Genomic DNA, 22,127 nt, shown 5'->3' with positions numbered 1-22,127 from the left:
TTAAGGGTCACGTGTCTCAGGAATTGACTCCAAAAACGATCCCAACGGTTAAAAAAAAACATTTCCAGGAAATATTAAAGGGAAATCATGGAAAACTTTTAGATTGTTTGAGAAATGTAAATTTGAGATCCCTATGTGAGCCAACATTAGCATTTGGTGCTTCTAGCCTTGGCTAATTGCATATGATACTGTTAGGGAAATAATGGTCTCTAGTGCTACCTTTAATATAATCTATAGTGAAATGTCCAAAGGAAAAGACAGCTTAACCTTAAGGTTTTGGATTCCAGCGTTCATACCAAACAGACAGCAAAGTCTAATCATCACAAATCCCATTTCATATTTAGATATTTCCGTTTGATGTTCAGAAAAAAAGGTGTATTGTGACTTTCGATTCAGGTTGGTGAAAACATGTCAAAGACATTCGCCAAAGCGTCACTCCACGTCTGTCTGTGTCCGTGCGGGCCCCTCGTGCCGGAGATGTTTTGGTGTACGAAGCCCATGTGTGTGCTCAGCAACACGCAGGGGCCCCATCCATCACCCAGGGAGGGCCCTCGACCTCTCTGGATGCCAAGGGATAAATTACCCACGATCATTTGAGCCACATTGCACCCTGCTGCACTGAGGCACCCACGGTAATCTGCTTTAGAGAGCTCCTCCCCGCCGCAGCCTGACATATGGATGAACACCGGAGCACGTTATTGGGCATAGTTGCAAGGCAGTGAGCTGGGTGGTAATTAAACCTAATGAAGCTCATCGGGGCGCTGTTCAATAACAACCAAAATACGAACGCCGTTGTTATCCTAAAGTCGTTTTCGCTCCCTTTCTTCTTCCTCCCGGTGGAATATAAGCTGCTGGCTTTAATGAGCAGACAGTGGGCGCCTTATTAATGAAAAGTACCTGGACGAAACAGCGGCTAGGTTCCTTGGCTCACGTTTAACCTCGGCTTCACTTGTAAAGTCTGTATATCCAGGTCTCCTATGTAGGCCTAGCGTGGCGGTTTACTGGCAATGTGTGGGTTTTGGGGTATGCGAGCATGGTGTGAGTTTTCATGGATTTTTCAGTGACGTGCGGGGATAATAGAGGAATAAAAGTGAATAGGAAAATACTTTGGGTTATTTAGATCGGTTATGTGAATGAATTATTGCCCATTTTCCTCTTTTAAAGAGTAATGAGGGATATACCGTAGGGATAACTTATTATGCAATTGATGTGTATAATTGGCTCAATATCACTTGCAATAGCTTTTGAAAAAGAAAGGAGCGAAGCCAGAACTGGTAAATGTAATAAGCCGTGTTTCGTCAGCGCTGTTGATACTCATTGATTTTAATCTTTGGTTACCCCACTATGTGAAAGCTGATACGTTACTTTATCATTAAATTATTCATGTCATCATTGACTTGAGTTTTAGTTGGGATATTTCATTATATATTGAACGCAAAACAACTGTATTTCATCATTGTATGATGAAAAGGTATTTCCTTATGTATTATGAAGTATGCACTATGGAAACCCTATTTAACCTCGCCAGAGTCACTAAATGTTAAAGGCCTAGTAAATACATCACACCTCACAAACCACCTTCGAAATATTGATAATTCACAGGTAGTAAATATCATCATGAATCAATATGGATTGACAACGATACTTATATCAACATATCGTTGTGCTCTCCGTTAAGCAGAACAAATCAGTACGGATTGATAATGATACATATATCAACATATTGTTGTGCTATCCCATGAGCAGGACAAATCAATACGTATTGAGCATGACACTTATATCAACATATCGTTGTGCTATCCCATGAGCAGGACAAATCAATACGTATTGAGCATGACACTTATATCAACATATCGTTGTGCTATCCCTTGAGCAGGACAAATCAATACGTATTGATCATGATACTTATATCAACACATCGCTGTGCTATCCCTTGAGCAGGACAAATCAATACGTATTGATCATGATACTTATATCAACACATCGTTGTGCTATCCCTTGAGCAGGACAAATCAATACGTATTGATCATGATACTTATATCAACATATCGTTGTGCTATCCCTTGAGCAGGACAAATCAATACGTATTGATCATGATACTTATATCAACACATCGCTGTGCTATCCCTTGAGCAGGACAAATCAATACGTATTGATCATGATACTTATATCAACACATCGCTGTGCTATCCCTTGAGCAGGACAAATCAATACGTATTGATCATGATACTTTTATCAACACATCGTTGTGCTATCCCTTGAGCAGGACAAATCAATACGTATTGATCATGATACTTATATCAACACATCGCTGTGCTATCCCTTGAGCAGGACAAATCAATACGTATTGATCATGATACTTATATCAACATATCGTTGTGCTATCCCTTGAGCAGGACAAATCAATATGTATTGATCATGATACTTTTATCAACATATCGTTGTGCTAACCCTTAAGCAGGACGTCAGAGCCTCCATCCACCCCTCCTCACCCTGCCGTCTCCCCAGGTGCTGCTGTTCCATGACCAGACCTACGGGATCCACTACGAGTACACCGTGTCGGTGAACACGTCCCGGGACAGGGGCAGCCGGGAGGACCAGCGAGACCCCGAGCACCTCTACATCTGGACCCACAGCAGCTGGCGGGACTGCACCGTCCAGTGTGGAGGAGGTGGGCTTAAGTCCCAGGTTAATGTCTGTTGCATGATTAAAAGGGCTTTTTAAGTCCCAGGTGAACGACTATTTCCGTGCTTTAAGGTCGTTTATTTTTTTTGCCCTTTGAAGTACCAAATTAAGGGCTGTTGAAATACCTGAACCTTTTAAAAGTGTTTATACCATTTATTTAGTTAATGTCTGTGTCAAACGCGTTTTTTAAGTGAGCCATTTTAATTCCACGTTGATATCTCTGTCCTCTGTTACGGACCTGGCTGTCGTCTTACCCTTTCGCCTTCTGCTCAAGATCTGAACTCCACATTGTTCCCCACTTACTGCAAATCCCACAGGCCTCGTCCAGAGCGGGTTTCAATGGAACTCGACAGACATTTTATCTGCTGAGAGAATCACACGGCCTTTCAATCTGAGATCCCCTTTGACTCTGAGGCTCGGCCACGGGGTAATCCCAGGAGTTGATTGTTGATTCCCTCTCTCTTTTGTGTGCGTGTTGACACCGTGTCTTAGCAACACTTTACTCGAAGAAGCCTTTTTGTTCATTAACGGTTTTGTTTGGCTGTGTGAAAAGGTGTAATCCGCACGTCGCGTGTGCAGGCCACTGTCAGCCCGAGAGGCAGCTCGACGGGGGTGGTGGTGATGGTGGGGGGGGAGGGAGGTTTGAGGGCCTGTTGTCCAGGGTTTGGTGGCCCGTGATCGGGAGCCAGAGGGGGGAGTGCTGGTGGTGCTGGAGCCAGGGTCTGGGGGAGGACGGCTGGCCGTCTAGGAGCTCCGGCCGGGGAAGGAGGCAGGAGCCAGGGGAGAAGTCAGCAGCAGGCTAATTCAAAGCCTCCCTGATCCACATCATATTAGACAGGCAGGGGGGGGGTGACCTCAGGGGACACACAGCAGGCTTCAGCTGCTAGCCTGCCCGGCTAGTCCAAACAGCCCGCTTATAAAACCACACACGGAACACACACACGGCCAAACATACATAACTCACACACGCGTAAACATACATAACTCCCACACAGACGTACGCTCTAAGACACACACACACACACACACATACATATGCGCACACAGAACGGACACACAAAACACAAACACAAACACACTGAATTCTCACTAACACACACACACAACATTCACACGAACACAAAGAACTCTCTCACGTACACACACTTTCCCCATCTCTCTCTCTCTTCTCTCTCTCTCTCTCTCTCTCTCTCTCTCTCTCTCTCTCTCTCTCTATCACATACACGCACACGCACACACACAAACTACAACGGCAGGCGTGAAGTTATACACACACTGATGCAAAATATTTATTAATGTATTTATTCTGTAATCTTTATTTAACCAGGCAAGTCATTTGGAACACATAATTATTACTTACAATAGCGGCTTGGCAACACATACGCATACACACTGACAAACGTAAACATGCACATTGAGACAAACACACACACTGCTGAAGCCCTGGTGTCTGTGATTTGTATTCACATTCTCAAAGGCACCACTTTGAAGACCACGCACACTGCTTACTCAGGAGGAGTGAGAGGCTGTTGATTGCACCAGCACGACCTCAGCGCTTTATGCATTCAGGGAATTAGCTGAGCTGACTGATCATTGGAAATACATAATGGCTTCCTCTGTGAGCAGATGTGTTGGGACTGGTTTCAATATGAGGCTGCCGAGGTGAGAGAAGGGTTTGTTAGCATCTGCTAAGGTAACGTCAACCAACTGCTATTAGTATGTGTATCAGGTTACTGTTGTTTTAGTGTCCAGGTGTGTGCGTGTGTGAGTGCGTGTGTTCACCGTATTATTTCTGTATTCGTCGAACACCACCAAGAGGATTTTGAGATGAGTATGTGTCGTACTCATCTCAAAATCCTACAGTCCTTGCACCTCCTTTTCACCGTCTCCCTGGTAACGTTTCAGGCCATTCTTTTGTGTAGCCCCTGTTTTCGAGGGAACCGTGGGAATCCAAGGGGAGTGTGCTAGATGTTTGTACGTATGTGTGTGTGGCCTTCCTGTAAGCTCACACTTTTTCAATGAAAAACAAGTATGGCCTGATGTTACCTCTGTGTGACTCACAGCTCTCTCCTCTCTCAGAGCAGAGCACGTTGCGGTCAAGGCGGTGTACGGCCCGCTCGTTCTGGTTCAAAGCCCCCACAACAGAGCCCCATACCTCGTCACCGCCATGAGACAGGCCGTGGTCACATCTTGTTACATGTTTAGGCCCGTGTTCACCTGTAGCTTTTTCACGGAGCACCATAACATTACATTTAGGGCATTTAGCAGACTCTTTTATCAAATGTGACTTACAGTGGTTCATACACACATACACACTGGAGTCAACCATGCAAGGCTACAGCGAGCTCGTCAGGAGCAGTTAGGGTTAGGCGTCTTGCTCAGGGACACCTCGACACTCGAGCTAGGGATTGAAACAGCAACTTTACAGTTAAATGTCAACCCGCCCCACCTCCTGAGCTAAGCCGACCCCATCCAGTCTTACAGAGTGAGACAGAATAAAAACATATTGAAACCTGTGAAAGAACACAGAATCTTAGAAGGAGCCATCGCACACCAAACAAACACACACGTGCACACACACACACACACGAGTCTTCCAGGATAATCACGAGAGAGATTAGCAGCTGGAGAAGACACAACACAAGCACTGCAAGAACCCGCACAGCTAAATCCCGAACGCTAAGCGCTATGCTTAGCTGTGTTTCTATAGCCCGTCTCCCTCAACACCCTTTTTGTTAAGTCGACGCAAAAATCCGTCGGCTGGCTGGCTGGGCCCGCTGGCGCGCTCACCGTGCTAAGCGATACGCCTCACAGCGACCCGGGCTCCATTCCGACCTCTGCTCCCATGCTATGTGTGAATCCCCTCCCCTCTTCCCTCCACTGTCCTGTCTCGTCTTCACGGCCCTGACCATAAAGGCACAGGCCCGGCCGAGGTAGAAAAAAGAAAAGCCCTTTGTGACGGCACACGCACATGGGATGGGGGGTGGGGGTTATTACGCAACGCCGTCCGGGGCTGCTGATACGGATGCCCTCCTGTGTGACCCTCCAGTGAACTGAGTCAGAGATCAGAGGCCTGGTTTAACACAGGGGGCAGTTCCCAAATAAAACTCTGTTAATTGGAGCTAACGACCACAAAGGCCCCTGGCTGTGCGCCTTCTCCCCCTCCCGTCCTCTTCCTTCTTTAAGAGGCCTTCGGCCTTCTGGACGCACGCCAGGCCCTCGCACACAGAACTGGGTGGGACGGTAGCTTATAATATGGGGTCACTTCCTACCGGCCTTTACACTTTGGCTCACATTTTGTTCTGCTTTTAAGTATGTGATGAGGCCGTTATTGTGTCGCATTTGTGACATTGTGCTCTGTGTGTGTGTGTGTGTGTGTTTGTGTGTGCGCGATTGTGTGTGTGGGTGTCCGGTCTGTGTGTGTGTGTGTGCGTGTGCATACGATCGTGTGTCTGTGTGTGTGTGTGTGTGTGTGTGTGCATACGAGTGTGTGTGTGCGTGTACGTGTGTGTGCGTGTGTGTGTGTGTACGTGTGTCGTCTGTGTGTGTGTGTGTATGTGTGCGTACGATCGTGTGTGTGTTTGTGTGTGTGTCCTGTGTGTCTGTGTCTGTGTCTGTGTGTGTGTGTGTGTGTGTGTGTGTGTGTGTCTGTGTGTGTGTGTGTGTGTGTGTGTGTGCATACGATCGTGTGTGTGTTTGTGTGTGTGTCCTGTGTGTCTGTGTCTGTGTCTGTGTGTCTGTGTGTGTGTGTGTCTGTGTGTGTATAGGCGAGAGGAGGACGGTGGTGTCCTGCATGAGGATAGCCAATAAGACCATGGAGCTGGTGAACAGCAGCCACTGTCAGCCCCAGAACCAGCCCCTGCCTCAGGTGCGAGTGTGCAACACGCACCCCTGCCAGTACCGGTGAGTCTCCCGCATCACGCACGCACGCACGCACACACGTGCGTGCAAGCAAAAATCGATGCACACTGCAGCCCGTTTAATCAGGTGGCCGCCGGGCTGACAAGCAGAGATTCGCTTTTTGTTGCCAGAATTTTTACAAAATAATTCCCTATCCCAACCTTTTCTCATACTATTTTTATTTATAATAGTACAAAAGACGTTATTGTCATAGCGCGTTCTCCAAGTTAGACCTTGCAGTAGTGCACACCTTCAAATGTCTGCGCGCGTGCGTGTGTGTACAGCTTTAAGAGGTATGCACAGCGGAGACCCGGCCCGTGCCTGTCTCCGATGTCCGTCAACCTAGAAGCCGTGTTTCCACCTCGCCACACCAGGAGACCAGTCTCGAATCCCCCTTTCTCTCTGGGTTGGGATATTGTGCACTTGGCAACGGGGATCAAAGAGGGATCTCTGCCCTGGATGCGGTTTACAGATGTCTCGTTGCAGTGTTACAACGTTGTGAAAGAGGGAATGTGGACAAAGCAGGCGAGGCTTTAGTGTTCGCATTCACTTTCTTGAGTTTCTAACTGCCATGTCAATGCGACCCGAGGGGGACTATTTCATCATAAAAGGTGAAGCTGGGGAGTGTTTTATCAGGCCTGGGAGGAAGCACGCTGCAGAGACGTCTCACTCACTGCCATCCCTGCTCCTACACAGGGCCTCTGGTCCTTCTGTCTGGATAGCTTTGTGTGTTTGTACGTGTGTGTGTGTGTGTGTGTGTGTGCGCGTGTGTGTGTGTGTGTGTGTTTGAACTCATCAGTTGGTTCCTTCGTTGAAGTCTTATGATGGAACATTGACCCACCTCTGTCTCTCTCTCTCTCTCTCTCTCTCTCTCTCTCTGTCTCTGTCTCTGTCTCTGTCTCTCTCTCTGTCTCTGTCTCTCTCTCTCTCTGTCTCTCTCTCTGTCTCTGTGTCTCTGTGTCTCTCTCTCTCTCTCTCTCTGTCTCTCTCTCTCTCTGTCTCTCTCTCTCGCTCTCTCTCTCTCTCTCTCTCTCTCTCTCTCTCTCTCTCTCTCTCTCTCTCTCTCTCTCTCTCTCTCTCTCTCTCTCTCTCTCTCTCTCTCTCCCTAATCTCTCTGTATCTGTTCCCCAGACTTTTGTCCCTCTATGTACACATCTCATAAAGCTGTTGTGTTGGGGGGGGGGGGTGCGCGATCGCTGGCTCTCAGCCAGGTTCCCTCTGGAGGGAGAAGTGGTGGGGCATGGATGGATGGAAGCAAACAGTGGAGGTAGAGGAAGGAGCGGAGAGGGAGAGGGCTCCTGGCCGAAAACCACAGGGGGGCACGGGGGCACCGAGGAGGACGGGCTGCCAGAAGGACGCAGGACGGGACACAGAGAGAGGGAGGAGTGGAATGGAACAGAGGGGTGAATGGGAGTCGAGGAGAGGATGGGTGGATTGAGTAGAGGAGGAGTGGAGAGGAGTCAGGGGGTGAAGCGGAAGAGTGGACTGATGCCGAGGAGTGGCGGGATGGAGAGTTGGAGGGAGTACGAGAGGAGATGAAAGGCGAGGTGGAGTGGAAAAGAAAAGAAGGGTGGGGAGGAAGGGGTGGGGAGGGAAAAGGGAGGAGGGGAGGAGAGGAGAAGAGAGTGGACAGGAAAGGAGAGGAGGGTGAGAAGGCTGGAGAATAAAGGAGTGGAGGGCAAAGAGGAAAGGAGAGGAGTGGGGACTGTAGAGGGAGGAAGAGTTGGAGAAGAATGGAGGGGGGGTGGAAGAGGAGAGGAGATGAACGGAGAGGAGGGGGGAGAGGTAGGGAGGAAAGGAGAGGAGTGGTCAGTGGATTGGGAGGAGGAGGTGGAGAAGAATAGGTTGACAGTTGGAGAGGAGTTAGGGCGGCGAGGGAGGAGAGGAGGAGGAGGGGAGGAGAGGAGGAGGAGGAGAGGAGGAGGGGAGGAGGAGGAGGGGAGGAGAGGGGGGGAGGGCAGGAGGAGGGGGGAGGAGAGGAGGAGGAGGGGAGGAGAGGAGGGGAGGGGGGGTGAAAGTGGCGCAGAGTGGAGAGGAGTGGGGTGGGTGAGAGGTCATTAGCCTAGATTAAAGTGATGTGAGGTGGAGGGAAAGCAAACAAGGACATCAAAGAATCGCACATCTCTTTATAAAATGTGTTTAAATGGCTGCTATCTGAAAGAAAACATGAATTTCACGTCCATGGGTTTAGTCTGTGATTATTATGTCAAATATCCCATTTTCGGGTATTGGACATGGCTTCCTAATTGTGGTTGGAGGCAAGATGAATGGACGAGATTTGGGTTCTACATTTGAACCCCTGACAGCGTCACCCGATCACTTGTTCTATCCTGGAGATTGGACGTTCAGAACTATGTACTATTTTACCAAAACTAAAACAATTGTCTCTCACTGTGTTGAAAGTCTACAGATCAACAGCAACGGTATTATAGCATCGCAAAGCACTCTAATATGATAGTCCCGAGAGACGAACGGTGGACAAAGAAACTGAACGCATCACAGTCTAAATAAAACCATCATACTGCAACAACAGCACCCTCTCTGGTAAACCAAGAGGTACTGCAGCAGCCGTCTCTGGGTCTCTCTCCTGTGCCTCTTTCCCCCTCCACTATGTTCTGATGTCTGTGCCTCTCCCCCCCTCCCTGTGGTCTGATGTCTGTGCCTCTTTCCCCCCCCCTGTGGTCTGATGTCTGTGCCTCTTCACCCCCCCCTGTGGTCTGATGTCTGTGCCTCTTTCCCCACCTCCCTGTGGTCTGATGTCTGTGCCTCATTCCCCCCCCCTGTGGTCTGATGTCTGTGCCTCTTTCCCCCCCTGTGGTCTGATGTCTGTGCCTCTTCACCCTCCCTGTGGTCTGATGTCTGTGCCTCTCCCCCCCTCCCTGTGGTCTGATGTCTGTGCCTCTCCCCCCCTCCCTGTGGTCTGATGTCTGTGCCTCTTCCCCCCCCCCCCCCTGTGGTCTCATGTCCGTGCCTCTTTCCCCCCCCCCCCCCCCCCCTGTGGTCTGATGTCTGTGCCTCTTTCCCCCCCTCCCTGTGGTCTGATGTCTGTGCCTCTTTCCCCCCCCCCCTGTGGTCTGATGTCTGTGCCTCTCCCCCCCTCCCTGTGGTCTGATGTCTGAAGCCTCTCCCCCCCCCCTGTGGTCTGATGTCTGTGCCTCTTTCCCCCCCCCTGTGGTCTGATGTCTGTGCCTCTTCACCCTCCCTGTGGTCTGATGTCTGTGCCTCTTTCCCCCCCTCCCTGTGGTCTGATGTCTGTGCCTCTCCCCCCCTCCCTGTGGTCTGATGTCTGTGCCTCTCCCCCCCTCCCTGTGGCCTCATGTCCGTGCCTCTTCCCCCCCCCCCCTGTGGTCTCATGTCCGTGCCTCTGTTCCAGGTGGGTGGCCGGGGAGTGGGGGGCCTGCTCGGTGACGTGTGAGCGGGGCTTCCAGCGGCGCGCGGTGGCCTGCATGTACCAGCTCCAGAACGGCTCGCTCATCCACACCAAGGAGCTGTACTGCCAGGGGGGAAAGCCCCCCGTGCTGCAGGGCTGCGAGGGCCGCCTCTGCCTCACCGTCTGGGAGGCGTCCGAGTGGTCCAAGGTGGGTGGGAGGACAGCGGCACGCGTGGCGTCCTTGCTGGGCTGCACCGGTTGCCTGTCGCCGTCTGCAGGTTGTAGCGCGCACAGGAGATTGGTGCTGGAAAGGGAGTGATTCATGTTTGGTTAGAAGACTTTGGCGGCACAGGGTTTGAGCAACCGCTTGAATATACCGTGGTTTCCTCGGTAGTCAGGTCGGGTCGGTGTGTCTGCCTGCTGTCTGTCCGTCTGTCTTTCTGTCCTTTTGTGTCCATCGGTGTCTGATGCCTGGCTGTCTTCCGGTCCGTCCATCCCTCGGTGTCCCATCTGTCTGCCTGTCCGTCTGTCGGTCAGTCTCGTGTCTGGGTCCATCTTTCTGACTGTCCATCTGTCCCTCTGTCTGCTGTCTGTCTGTCCATCCATCTGTATCCATCTGTCTGCCTGTCCGTCTGTCGGTCTGTCTCGTGTCTGGGTCCATCTTTCTGACTGTCCATCTGTCCCTCTGTCTGCTGTCTGTCTGTCCATCCATCTGTATCCATCTGTCCGTCTGTCAGTCTGTCTCGTGTCTGTGTCCATCTGTCCATCTGTCTGCCTGTCGGTCTGTCTCTGTCTCTCTGTCTGCTTCTCCAGCTATGGGGGTCTGCAGATGATGATTTAACTCCACCGCTCCACCTACATTACGTTTGTTTATAGAACTATTAGAACCTAATTTGTAATATAATTCATATTGTACTGCAACTGTGATGATTTGTGCAGATGTCGACGCAAACCTTAAACTTATGTGTCTAGACGCTGTGGTCAGTGTAGCAGTAAAGTGCGGCAGTAAAGTCGTTTGAGCATGAGATGAGCATAAATTACTTTAGAAACGTTAAGAACCAGCCTTGGTCTCCTGAAAACATCTAGCACCATTACCTTAGCATATTGGACGGCAAACACATTGGGATATTAAATCAATGAGCTAACCCCGCGCAACATGTGCTGATGGTTCTGTGCTTGCATGCACCCGGTTTCGGCGGAACATACCGTATCTGTTGTGGACACATTTCCTAGCCCTTGCCTTCATCTTCTTTTGTAATAGTCTTTTTTTTGTGCTAGTGGGGATAATAACCAAAAGGCTTCTTCGCTCTCATAAATCACTCATCCACCTCTCCCTGCGCTAACCCTCCCTCCACTCTCCTCATCCATTCTCTGCTGTCTAGCCTTCACGCCTCCTCTTCCTCCCTGCTCTCCCTCCCTCCCTCCCTTCTCCTCGTCTATTCTCTGCTGTCTAGCCTTCACGCCTCCTCTTCCTCTTTCACCTCTCGTTCTCGCTTCACCTCGTCTCAGGCATCCCACTCTCCCATCCGATCCCATACTCTCCGATCCGATAGGTTACAGTAAACCGAATAACCCCAGTAGCACGTATACACACACGCGGCGATCACAAGCAGCCGCGACACTCGGTACAAAAGCAACCAGATGGAGATGTATTCGCATGTCCAATTTCTTGCAGGTGCCGGACAAGCGAGGTAATAAATAATCTCGAGAGGGTCGGAGTGCTCTGTGTTTATATATATCGCTCTAAAGGTGTTCATGTTCCCCGGTGAGCTCCAACGCTTTTTATCCCATTGGACGCCCACGCACACACACACACACACACACAGACTGGGGTAGGGGTTTGTGTTTGGATCGTCTTGTATGAATGCAAAAAATAGCGAAAGATTAAAGGCCTTCTTCAAACGACTGAACGTCGTAGCTGGTGTAGACATACGCTCCTCCCCTTCACGCTCTCCTCGTTGTGTACCCCTCAGTGCTCGTCAGACTGCGGGGCGGGGGTCCGCACGCGCACCGTGTCCTGCACCAACCCCCAGGGTCTCTGCGACCCCCACTCCCAGCCGGCTCAGGAGGAGCCATGCGAGGAATACTCCAAGTGCTACGAGTGGAAGACCGGCGACTGGTCCAAGGTAGGGCTGGGCGATGGATCGAATTTTACAGCGATTTCGATTTTTTTTTTTAGCGTGAAACGTCCACAAAATCAACATAATCGAGTTTTTTCGATTTTGTTTTTTTATTTTTTTAATGTTTTATAGAAAGGGCGGAACAGCTGGATGCATATCTGTTTATCATTTTAGATTAGGACATTTTCTTTTTGGCCATTTTGTGTATTTTTTTAAGGCGAAAATTCAAAGTTCTCAGTTACAAACATGTTTTTAAACTCATAATAATCATTTGAATAATCGTGATTTCAATATTGACCAAAATAATCGTGATTATGATTTTTCCCATAATCGAGCAGCCGTAGTCCAAGGTAGGGGGGGGTACGGGGGGTTCACACATGCACATACACACACACACACACACAGAGGCCCTGTTTGTTCTAGCCTGGCATCGATATTGCACGAAATTGCAAAACTGTTATTCGTCGATTTTTTTAAAAGGGCGTCACCAATTGGCGCAGACCAAAATGCCTGTGGACACAATTAGAGAGGCCTACAGCCAATCATAGCAACGGCAACGGGTGACCGAGCGACGAAAAACATGTTTCTTCTCAGCGAAAGCTCTGCGAAGTCGTCTGTTAAAACAGATTCCGTCCATTTCGTTTAACACTGTCTTGAAAGCGTAATAGCTTAATCAACCGACCAGCGGCAGCCATCTTTATTGTTGTTGTTCTAGCGGCAGCCATCTTTATTGTTGTTGTTGAAAATGCCTCTATGGCATGCCTGCACTGTTATTGTATTTATCCAGCCTCATGTTAGATAAACGGCTGTGATTGGTCGGGGAGGAACCAGACCTTATCTGCAGACCAAATGAAACATGAGCTAGCAGGATTTGTTTGGTTCCCAGGCTATGTTTACACAAGAGAACGACTTGCCTTCTGTGATCGTTTTTGGGGGATTTTGATTGTATCTACATTAAAACGCTCATCTGTATACACAGAGGGCACAACGTGCCCACAACTGTCCCGGCCTGTTTACACGCAGGGGGTTGGGTGGGCTTACGAGAGATCCCCGCTTGAAATGCACACACACACACACACACACACACACACACACACACACACACACACACACACACACACACACACACACACACACACACACACACACACACACACACACACAGGTTGCAAATTCGCCCACACATCCCTTGTTTTTACAATTTCCGAGACTGAGACATTGCTTCTTGGCAATGTAATGAAAATAGAAATGCACGGTCTAGGACTTATCCTAAGGAGAATAGGCATAGCACAGTGATTTTTCAGGCCCCTTCCTGCTATGTATTGCTTTCGAAAAGCTTGCCCTAATAAAGGCCGTGGGCAGTTCACTAGAAGTTGCCTGACTAAAATAATTATAGCGTATTGAATAATATTTTAATTTAGGATTGACAAAATAACATTTCCTATAGGTTGGTGACTCTACAACTCATTTCCAAGTTGAGTGCTTCCTCACATAGCTGACTAAGCAGTTTTTCCTCCTTCATTATGCCAACTCATACGCATCAGAGCTGTTTTACAGAGTGACAAAGTAAACGGAGATGGATGTGAGGGCTGTACCGGGCCAGGTGGGAACAAGCTGGGAAACTAGCTAGCTGCACATCTGGCTTCTGTTCAACCCTTTGCTTTCACTCTTCCTTTGAGCACTACATCGCAAGACAATCATACATCACAACATCAAGGCCTGGAGAGGCACCTGCACCCTATGAAATATGTCAGCTGGGGCACGTTAGCACCCAATGGACCTTTAAAAACCAGATCCAGCACCGCCAGCTATCAGCTTTACAGTTTTAATGCCACTCCATTGTACCTTCTCTCTCTCGCTCTCTCTCTCTCTCTCTCTCTCTCTCTCTCTCTCTCTCTCTCTCTCTCTCTCTCTCTCTCTCTCTCTCTCTCTCCATCTCCATCTCTCACTCACTCTAATGCAATCTCTCTCTCTCTCTCTCCCATCTCCATCTCTCACTCACTCTAATGCAATCTCTCCCTCTTTCTCTCTCTGCCTCTTAATGTCCGTCTCTCTCTCTCTCACTCTAATGCTCTCTCTCCCTCTTTCTCTCTCTGTCTCTCTCTCTTTCAATCTCTGTCACTCTGTCTCTCTCTGCCTCTTTTTATGTCTGTCTCTCTTTGTCTCTCTGTCTCTCCCTGCCTCTCTTAATGTCTTGCCTCCTCTCTAACCCCCCTCTCCCCTTATCCCGCCCAACTTTGGGATGTTCTGCTTTGATCCGCTGATGGCTACTCCAGATGAGAAGAGAGCTTTTGAGGGGAGATGGGGTATTGGTACAAGTGCACCGCTCGTTGCTGTGATCCTCAGCAACGAGCATTGCTGAGGATCACAATCACCACCGCCTACGTCACGATCTCTACCACTGTCACCACCACTATCTTTACCACCCCTACCACCACCACTAACACCACCAACCACCTTACCACCACTACTTCTAATCGAAGACTGCCCCCCCCTCCTGTTGCCCTGACCATGGAGCTCACCACTTTTCTTTTTTTTCAAAGCCCAAGCAAGAGCCTAATAAAAACCTGAGACTATGCCGTGGCCAGCTGTCGCCGGCCCTCAGAGACAGGTCCTTATGATATATGCGGTGAAAGGCAGTTTCTTTTTGATTTAACAACCAAAAGAGGCACAGACGGATTGGAGGAAATTAAGGAGTCTCATTTTATGCGATTGAACTTTATCGCAGGAAAACGCCAAGACGCTGTCAGTGTCTCTTTTGAGTGACGAGCGTCTTGACTGCCCGTTGCCTGACGTCTTTCCAAAGTCACGTCTCTGTCCGTGTGTGTGTGTGTGTGTGTGTTTGATGAGGTGTGTGATGATGACCGGCTCGCCAGCTTGTGCTCATACCTGGCGAGAAACTTTCCCAAACAAGTTCATCTTGAAGATCCATCAGGTGAAGGATAGCACTGCATCGTCCTGAGTCCTCCTAGATCTGCAGTCTCTTTTGTGGTCAGATTATTATAAAGTATGTGTGACTAACAGATGTTATAGTTAGTGGGGCAAAAGGACTGATTAACACACAGCAGCCTACTTCTGTCTATATCTTCACACGCACTTGCACACACATACGCACACAGACACACGCACACAGACACAAGCGCACATACACATTCTAGCTTGGCCTAGATTACAGCAACAGGAGAAATGAGTCACAACTGAGCCAAGAACATTTGGTGTGTGTCTGTGTGTCTTTGTGTCTGTGTGTCTGTCTGTGAGTGGATTTGTCTGTGTGTGAGAAACAGGCCAATTATCAATGGTGTTAAGCCACAGAGCGTTGCTATTTTCTTGTGGCTGATGGCAAGTCAAAGGTCAGCCTCAGGTGACTGCTTCACTTAGCAGCTTGAATAAAAACAGAAAGTGTGGCTTACAAGCTGCTTCTGGGGAATTTGGGACTTGTCTCGCTGTCTTCCTGTCGGTCTGTGTGGAGCTTCAATCTATTTGTTAAGCGTTGTGCTATTTCTCCCTGCTTTCCTGTTTATAACCTTTTATCTCGCTTCGGTTTCTTTGGATTGCAACATGTGAATATCATCTCCTACCACTTGAAATAGCAGTACGGTTGAACGCTCAAGGCTGGCATCTATACAAACAATTAATAGCTTGAGCAAACGAAAAACGAATGTCTCATAATGAAAATATAATTATTATTTGTGTGTTCAGCCAAAGCTATATTCTTTGGTGACCTGAAGCCTTAATTTCCCTGTGCTGAACTGAGGATGGGTTGTACGGACTGTTCTCTAAACACGTTGTTCCAGCAGATTCCGACCAAATTATAATCAACCACATATTCTTAGAAACAAATCGATAGCGAGAGTGAACGGCCCCACAAACCTCTCCTCTTTGAGAGACATATTCATAAACATCTTTCTAACACTGAGTGTCCTCATTTGACCCGAGTTCAGGCGGTTGAGATCCTGGAGACCAGATCCAATGTTTATCAAGGGAGACAAAGCCGAGTAAACCAAAGTCAACAAATCTCCACATTTCCTTTGTTGCTGCTTCTCCCTCACACCAACAAGTCACAGAGAAACAAGCACCCCTTTTGAAACTCACTGGCTGGAAAAGGCCCTTTTTTGTGTAAGAGGTCACGTCGACTTTACAAAACCCCTTCAAGGTTCTTGAATCCATCAGCGTTGTTGTGAGGTAGGGGGCGGGGCCATAGAGGTCACCGCCCCCAAACAGGAACTGGCCGGCGCTGTTTGGTATGGCAGGGTGGCTCTCAGTTGAACACACAGAGGTACGTAAAGGTCAGTGCACGCCGGAGTTTCTGTGTGTTTTCTAACAACACGCGTGCGGACTGTGAAAGGCCTCCCATTATGACAGTTTGACCGTGGCTGCGCACAGTGTCACCTCGACCCGGAGCGAACCCCCTTCAGGTTAGCGTGGTCGAGGGCGTAATTCGGTGTTTACATCTCAGATGAGTGACGGTGTTTGGAGCTCGGAGTAAGCCGTGTTTACAACAGGTGGTCCTCCCACGCACAAAGAAAACACATGCAGACACACACACACACACACACCCCGCAATAATTGTATGTGTCACGTGTCTTTTATCCAAAGCATCTTGCAATTCTGTGAATACGATCCCTAACAACAATGTCCCCAGGTGGATTCGAACCCCTGACCCTGGCAGTGTTTTGTGCAATATCAATTGGACAATTCAGCTACACACTAAAATGTAAAAAAAAGAATCGGGCAATAGGCCGGTAGTGAACCAGGTTCGATTCCCAGCTGTGGTACTACAGCAACATGTCATTCCCTCTCATCTCCAACGCGCTCTCCTGTATCTCATCGGTGTTCAACTGTAAAGGCACAAAAAGCCCGTAACAATGAAATGAAACGGGTAGTACTCAACCGTAATGTTGTTCAACGTACCTCGGGGAGAAACAGCGATGGGCACCGCCTAAACCCTGCCCTGCCCTCCGCTCCACAGTGCTCCTCCTCCTGCGGCAAAGGCCTGCAGTCCCGCGTGGTCCAGTGTATGCACAAAGTGACGGGTCGCCATGGAAACGACTGCCCGGCGCCGCTCAGACTCCCCAACTACAGGGCCTGCCACCAGGGCGCCTGCAACGAGAAGATCAACGTGAACACCATCACCTCCCCCAGGCTAGGTGAGGACGGGCTTTTAAAATATAGATACGCGCTCGCTAAACTTGGCGCGAAGGGAGCCTAAAATACATTCCAAGGTGCGCCCATGCATCAATTCGGGCTGGTCGTTTTAACTACGGTATTTATATGCATGGTTATGAAGGGCGTTGTTTGTCCCTGGTATGTGTTCACCTTGGGAGGGCCATGCAGTGTGTTAGCCCTGCTCATTGCTTATAGTGAGAGATAGACTCCAGCCCCCCCCCCCCCCTGACTGACCCAAACCAGGGAGATAAAGGAAATGAATGGATGCAATAGCCGCACGAAAGGGAACAATTTGGGCACAGGGCAGTTGTTATTTACTCTGAATCTGGGTCGGAATGACAATTCTCCGGGCTAGCTGCCGCACAGCAAAAAGCTTGTTTCCCCATTTGTTCAAAGCAGGCGGGTCAGCAGAGCGCTGTCGGAGCGGTGTGTGTTGCCTTTGCTGGGGTTGTTAGTGTCTTGAGAGGGGCCGGGCTGTGTGTGAATCAGCCCCTAATCAGGGGGGATTGTGTTTGGAACCCCCTAATGGAGCCCCAGGAGCGAGCAAGAATAGCCGGAATCAAACCGGCCTCATAAGGTTGAGCTTTCCCACTTTCACCCTGACAGCAGCGTGTGATTACTGCACTGCTGCAGACGATATGTGTACAAATATATGGACGGTCTGCTGGTGGATGGAGGTAGGGATGGGCTAAAGAGAAGCAGCCTGGAGGAGATGAGGGGCAGGCCAGTCCGCCTGAATAATAAACTAGTATAACAGCAGACCGGAAGTGATAGGCGTTTTAGGGAGGCTGAAATGTAGCCTTGCATGGGACTTTATATGTTAACTGAGAGTACCTGGTGGTGGTAGATCAATCCTCATGTTTTGATGCACTTTTGTGCTGTTATGGACAGGAAAGTCTGATGAGAGTGAATCCATGTGGCATATGAGCATATGTTGGAATCTGGAACCAGGTTGTTTTTTGGGGGTTTTTTTCAGGACAATGCACACTAATAAACATGTACAGCAGTACACGTAAATGTGCCAGATTGTAGCCCAGGGGCTAATTTCCATCTGGGTTTTAGATTCCATTCCGTGGGCATATTACCTAGGTGGCCAGGTTGTGGCCCTGGTTCACCCTGATGTTTGACCGGGCTTGTGAGGTCCGCATATCAGATTACTTTCAGGATAAGGGAGAAGAAGCATTCAAGCTGGCACTGAGAGCCTCTGTTATAAACAAGAGTTCCATTAGAGATGCTTGAAGTCCTGATGATCCTTAGGGTTCCTTTATAGAGGCTTAAGACTTGGTGATCCTCAGGGTTCCTTTATAGAGGCTTATGACTTGGTGATTCTCAGGGTTCCTTTATAGAGGCTTATGACTTGGTGATTCTCAGGGTTCCTTTATAAAGGCTTAAGACTTGGTGATCCTCAGGGTTCCTTTATAGAGGCTTATGACTTGGTGATTCTCAGGGTTCCTTTATAAAGGCTTAAGACTTGGTGATTCTCAGGGTTCCTTTATAGAGGTTTAAGACCTGGTGATCCTCAGGGTTCCTTTATAGAGGCTTAAGAATTGGTGATCCTCAGGGGATCTTTATAGAGGCTTAAGACTTGGTGATCCTCAGGGTTCCTTTATAGAGGCTTAAGACTTGGTGATTCTCAGGGTTCCTTTATAGAGGCTTAAGACTTGGTGATTCTCGTGGTTCCTTTACAGAGGCTTAAGACCTGATGATCCTCAGGGTTCCTTTATAGAGGCTTAAGACTTGGTGATTCTCAGGGTTCCTTTATAGAGGCTTAAGACTTGGTGATCCTCAGGGTTCCTTTATAGAGGCTCAAGACCTGGTGATCCTCAGGGTTCCTTTATAGAGGCTTAAGACCTGGTGATTCTCAGGGTTCCTTTATAGAGGCTTAAGACTTGGTGATCCTCAGGGTCCCATTAAGGATGCTTAAAGTCCTGGTGAATCTGCAAATGTTAGCCCAATCAGCGTAGTGGTGGCTTCCTCATGTCATGATAACCTCTCAGGTCAGTGCATTCAGACTCCGGCTATAAGTCCAAATCTAACAAATAATTTGTTTCTTTATAACCAATCAATATTCTCTGTGTTTTTGTATCTATGTTTGTTTGTTTGTTTGTATATATGTATGTATGTGTGTGTGTATATGTGTGTATGTGTGTGTGTGTGTGGCTATGATCATGTTTTCACATGTTCATGTGTGTGCGTGCGTGTGTGTGTGCCCGCGCTTGCATGCGTGTGTGTGTGTGTGTGTGTGTGCGTGTGTGTGTGTGTGTGTGTGTGTGTGTGTGTGTGTGTGTGTGTGTGTGTGTGTGTGCGTGTGTGTGTGCGTGCACGCGTCTGCCCTCCCCTCCACGGCAGCCGCCCTGACCTACAAGTGCATGGGCGACCAGTGGACGGTGTACTGCCGCGTGGTGCGGGAGAAGAACCTGTGCCAGGACATGCGCTGGTACCAGCGCTGCTGTGACACATGCCGGAACTTTTACGCCAACAAGATCCAGCACAAGAGCTCGATAGCCAAAGCAACGACCGCTTCCTCACTCTAAACCGCACCCCTTTTTTATAAATGTGCTCCCTGAAGCGTCACCATGAAACCCCACCCCCCCACTCACTACACCCCCATTCCTTCTCTTCCTCTATCGTCAAAAAAACGCTCCGCACCTCCAGCTTTTTTTTTTTTTTTTGTCGTATTTTGCAAAAGGACTATGCCAACCGAGCTGTTTATTTCCGTCGCGTTTCTTTTTTTTTTTCCAGCGGTGTCATAAGCTTCCAGATTTTTGATGAAGACTTGAAAACTGTTTGTTTCGTTCTGTGCCAAAGAAAAAGCCAGGTATAGTGTCGAGGAGAGCATTAAGGAAAAAAACACCCTGTTGGCTGTATTGCACAGATTGAGGACAAGAAATCGACTACATCCTGAAAATAGATGTTGTAAGGCTTAGAGACGTGGAGACAACATGGACGCCCAGAGATCAGCTCTGCTCTGGGTGACCACTTTCCCTCTGGTTCGCTTTATTGTACTGTATTATTGCTACGTACATATCTGATACCGAATTATATATATATATATATATATATATATATATATATTTCCAGATATGTACAATATATATATTAACTAAGAAGTATGTAAACGTAAGGTCAAAATTAAGGGTGGCAATGATAATGAGAATGATAATATGGTTGTTATCATCACCAAGTGTGAAAACAAGTAATGGGAAAATAGGTTTTCGAAATGAGCGGGAAAACCCGTGTGGGTGCTTTGGCCAACCGTGATGTCATAATCTGATCAGAGAGCAACGCACATCCTAAGTAGCAGAACCCTGTTTCCCGGGTCCCAGCCCAGACCGAACTCCACTCTCAGGCTGTGAAAAGCTGTGAAGAGTTTGTGTGCTTTGTCGTTTCCAGAGCCTGGCCCAGCGGTAATCTGATGAGAAAGTTTTGTCCCTCAGCTCAACCGGAGCTTTGTGTTGTTGACACTTTACCCTTGGTTATTCGTCTCTTGGTGTAACAGGCGCTGTGAGGAGCCACACAGACACGAGAACATCCAACAGTGAATCCATGTATTCAGCCCCAGTGGAGTGAGTGCCAGATACTGCATGCTTACGCGTTTATGTGTGCATAGTACGCAGGACATGTATTACATTAGGTTGGCGAAGATGTTTACGACGACGTTAAACATTTTGAGAGGCAGGCTTGAAAGAAGATCTATGTTTAATGTGAAGCAGACGTGCCTTGCACAACAGGTCAAGTCTGGCAGGCCACGGATGGATCCAGATGCTTGCGAGCACACCCCAACATTTACTACAATTCAGTAGTAAATGTTGAACAGATTTAAACAGTAAAACACAATGGACTGGCAATATCTGTAGGATGAGAATGCAAGGCTCTTGAAACTAGTCTGGGAGAAGAGGCTATGTGTTGTGTGACGAAACCTCTCCCAATGTTTTCTGTGCCTTTTTTTCCTCCTTTTCTCACTAGGCTGCCACTGTCAATTGTTTCAAGAAGGCCTTTAATCTTTTGCTATTTTTCATTCATACAAGACGATCCAAACAGAAACCGCTATCCCAGTGTGTGTGTGTCTGTGTGTCCGTGTGTGTATGCGTGTGTGTGTGTGTGTGCGTGAGAGAGAGAGAGGTTCTCAGCCAGAGTGAGACCACCCTGGCTGGCTGGAGGGGTGGGCCCGGTTTCTCCAGTGAGTATAAGGACCCGAAAAGGGGTCTCACTCCGCCCACTCAGAGGCTCTAGGCTGGCAAAACAAACGCACCCCAGGACGCAGAGGAACCTCGTCTAAACCACACACACAGACACACACAGAGACACACACACACAGACACACACACACACACACACACACACACACATACACTGTTTAGCTTTTGTCATATGCTCCAGTTTCCCACATCGGGAGACTGCCCCCACCTCCCACACACACACACACACACACACATCACACATCTCGATAGCAACACATATACACACTGGGGCAATACAACCAACAAACAACTCGTGTACTTTACACAAACACGCCTCTCATTTGCAGGGAGCTGCTCTTTCATAATGGGCTAAATGTTTTATAAAGGCACTGTTGTGCATCGGAATTCCCACTCATATTAAGGGCCGTGTGTTGTCAATGTCGTCGTCACTTGATGATTATAACTGTAAGTCACTTCCTATTGACCTTTGACCTTTTAACCTTTTAACCTCTCCACTCCCATTCTATACCCTTAGATGAATAGCATGACCCATTAATTATGAGCGTCTTTTCTCATGCATGCATGTGTGGCTGGGTGGTTTGTGTGTGTGTGTGTGTGTGTGTGTGTGTGTGTGTGTGTGTGTGTGTGTGTGTGTGTGTGTGTGTGTTCAGCAGCCTCAGCTGAATCGTCCTGAGGTTAAACGGT

The 22,127-nt window shown here is 48.5% G+C and overlaps 1 protein-coding gene across 1 annotated transcript in view; it reads left to right on the top strand.

Moving 5' to 3' along the window:
* Positions 1-19,775, top strand: part of adamts17 (ADAM metallopeptidase with thrombospondin type 1 motif, 17) — a gene marked incomplete at both ends in the record, with an annotated part of 69,266 nt that extends 49,491 nt beyond the window's left edge. The window contains 6 exons of the mRNA XM_079737011.1: positions 2,509-2,671; positions 6,453-6,588; positions 9,959-10,163; positions 11,929-12,081; positions 17,045-17,222; positions 19,591-19,775. Coding sequence (XP_079593137.1) covers positions 2,509-2,671; positions 6,453-6,588; positions 9,959-10,163; positions 11,929-12,081; positions 17,045-17,222; positions 19,591-19,775 — 1,020 coding nt within the window. The remainder of the gene's footprint in view (positions 1-2,508; positions 2,672-6,452; positions 6,589-9,958; positions 10,164-11,928; positions 12,082-17,044; positions 17,223-19,590) is intronic.
* Positions 19,776-22,127: the final 2,352 nt, after the last annotated feature.

Source organism: Pollachius pollachius, assembly GCF_949987615.1.
Source record: "Pollachius pollachius genome assembly, chromosome: 5".
Classification (NCBI taxonomy): domain Eukaryota; kingdom Metazoa; phylum Chordata; class Actinopteri; order Gadiformes; family Gadidae; genus Pollachius; species Pollachius pollachius.
This window is presented reverse-complemented; position numbering and strand designations above follow the sequence as displayed.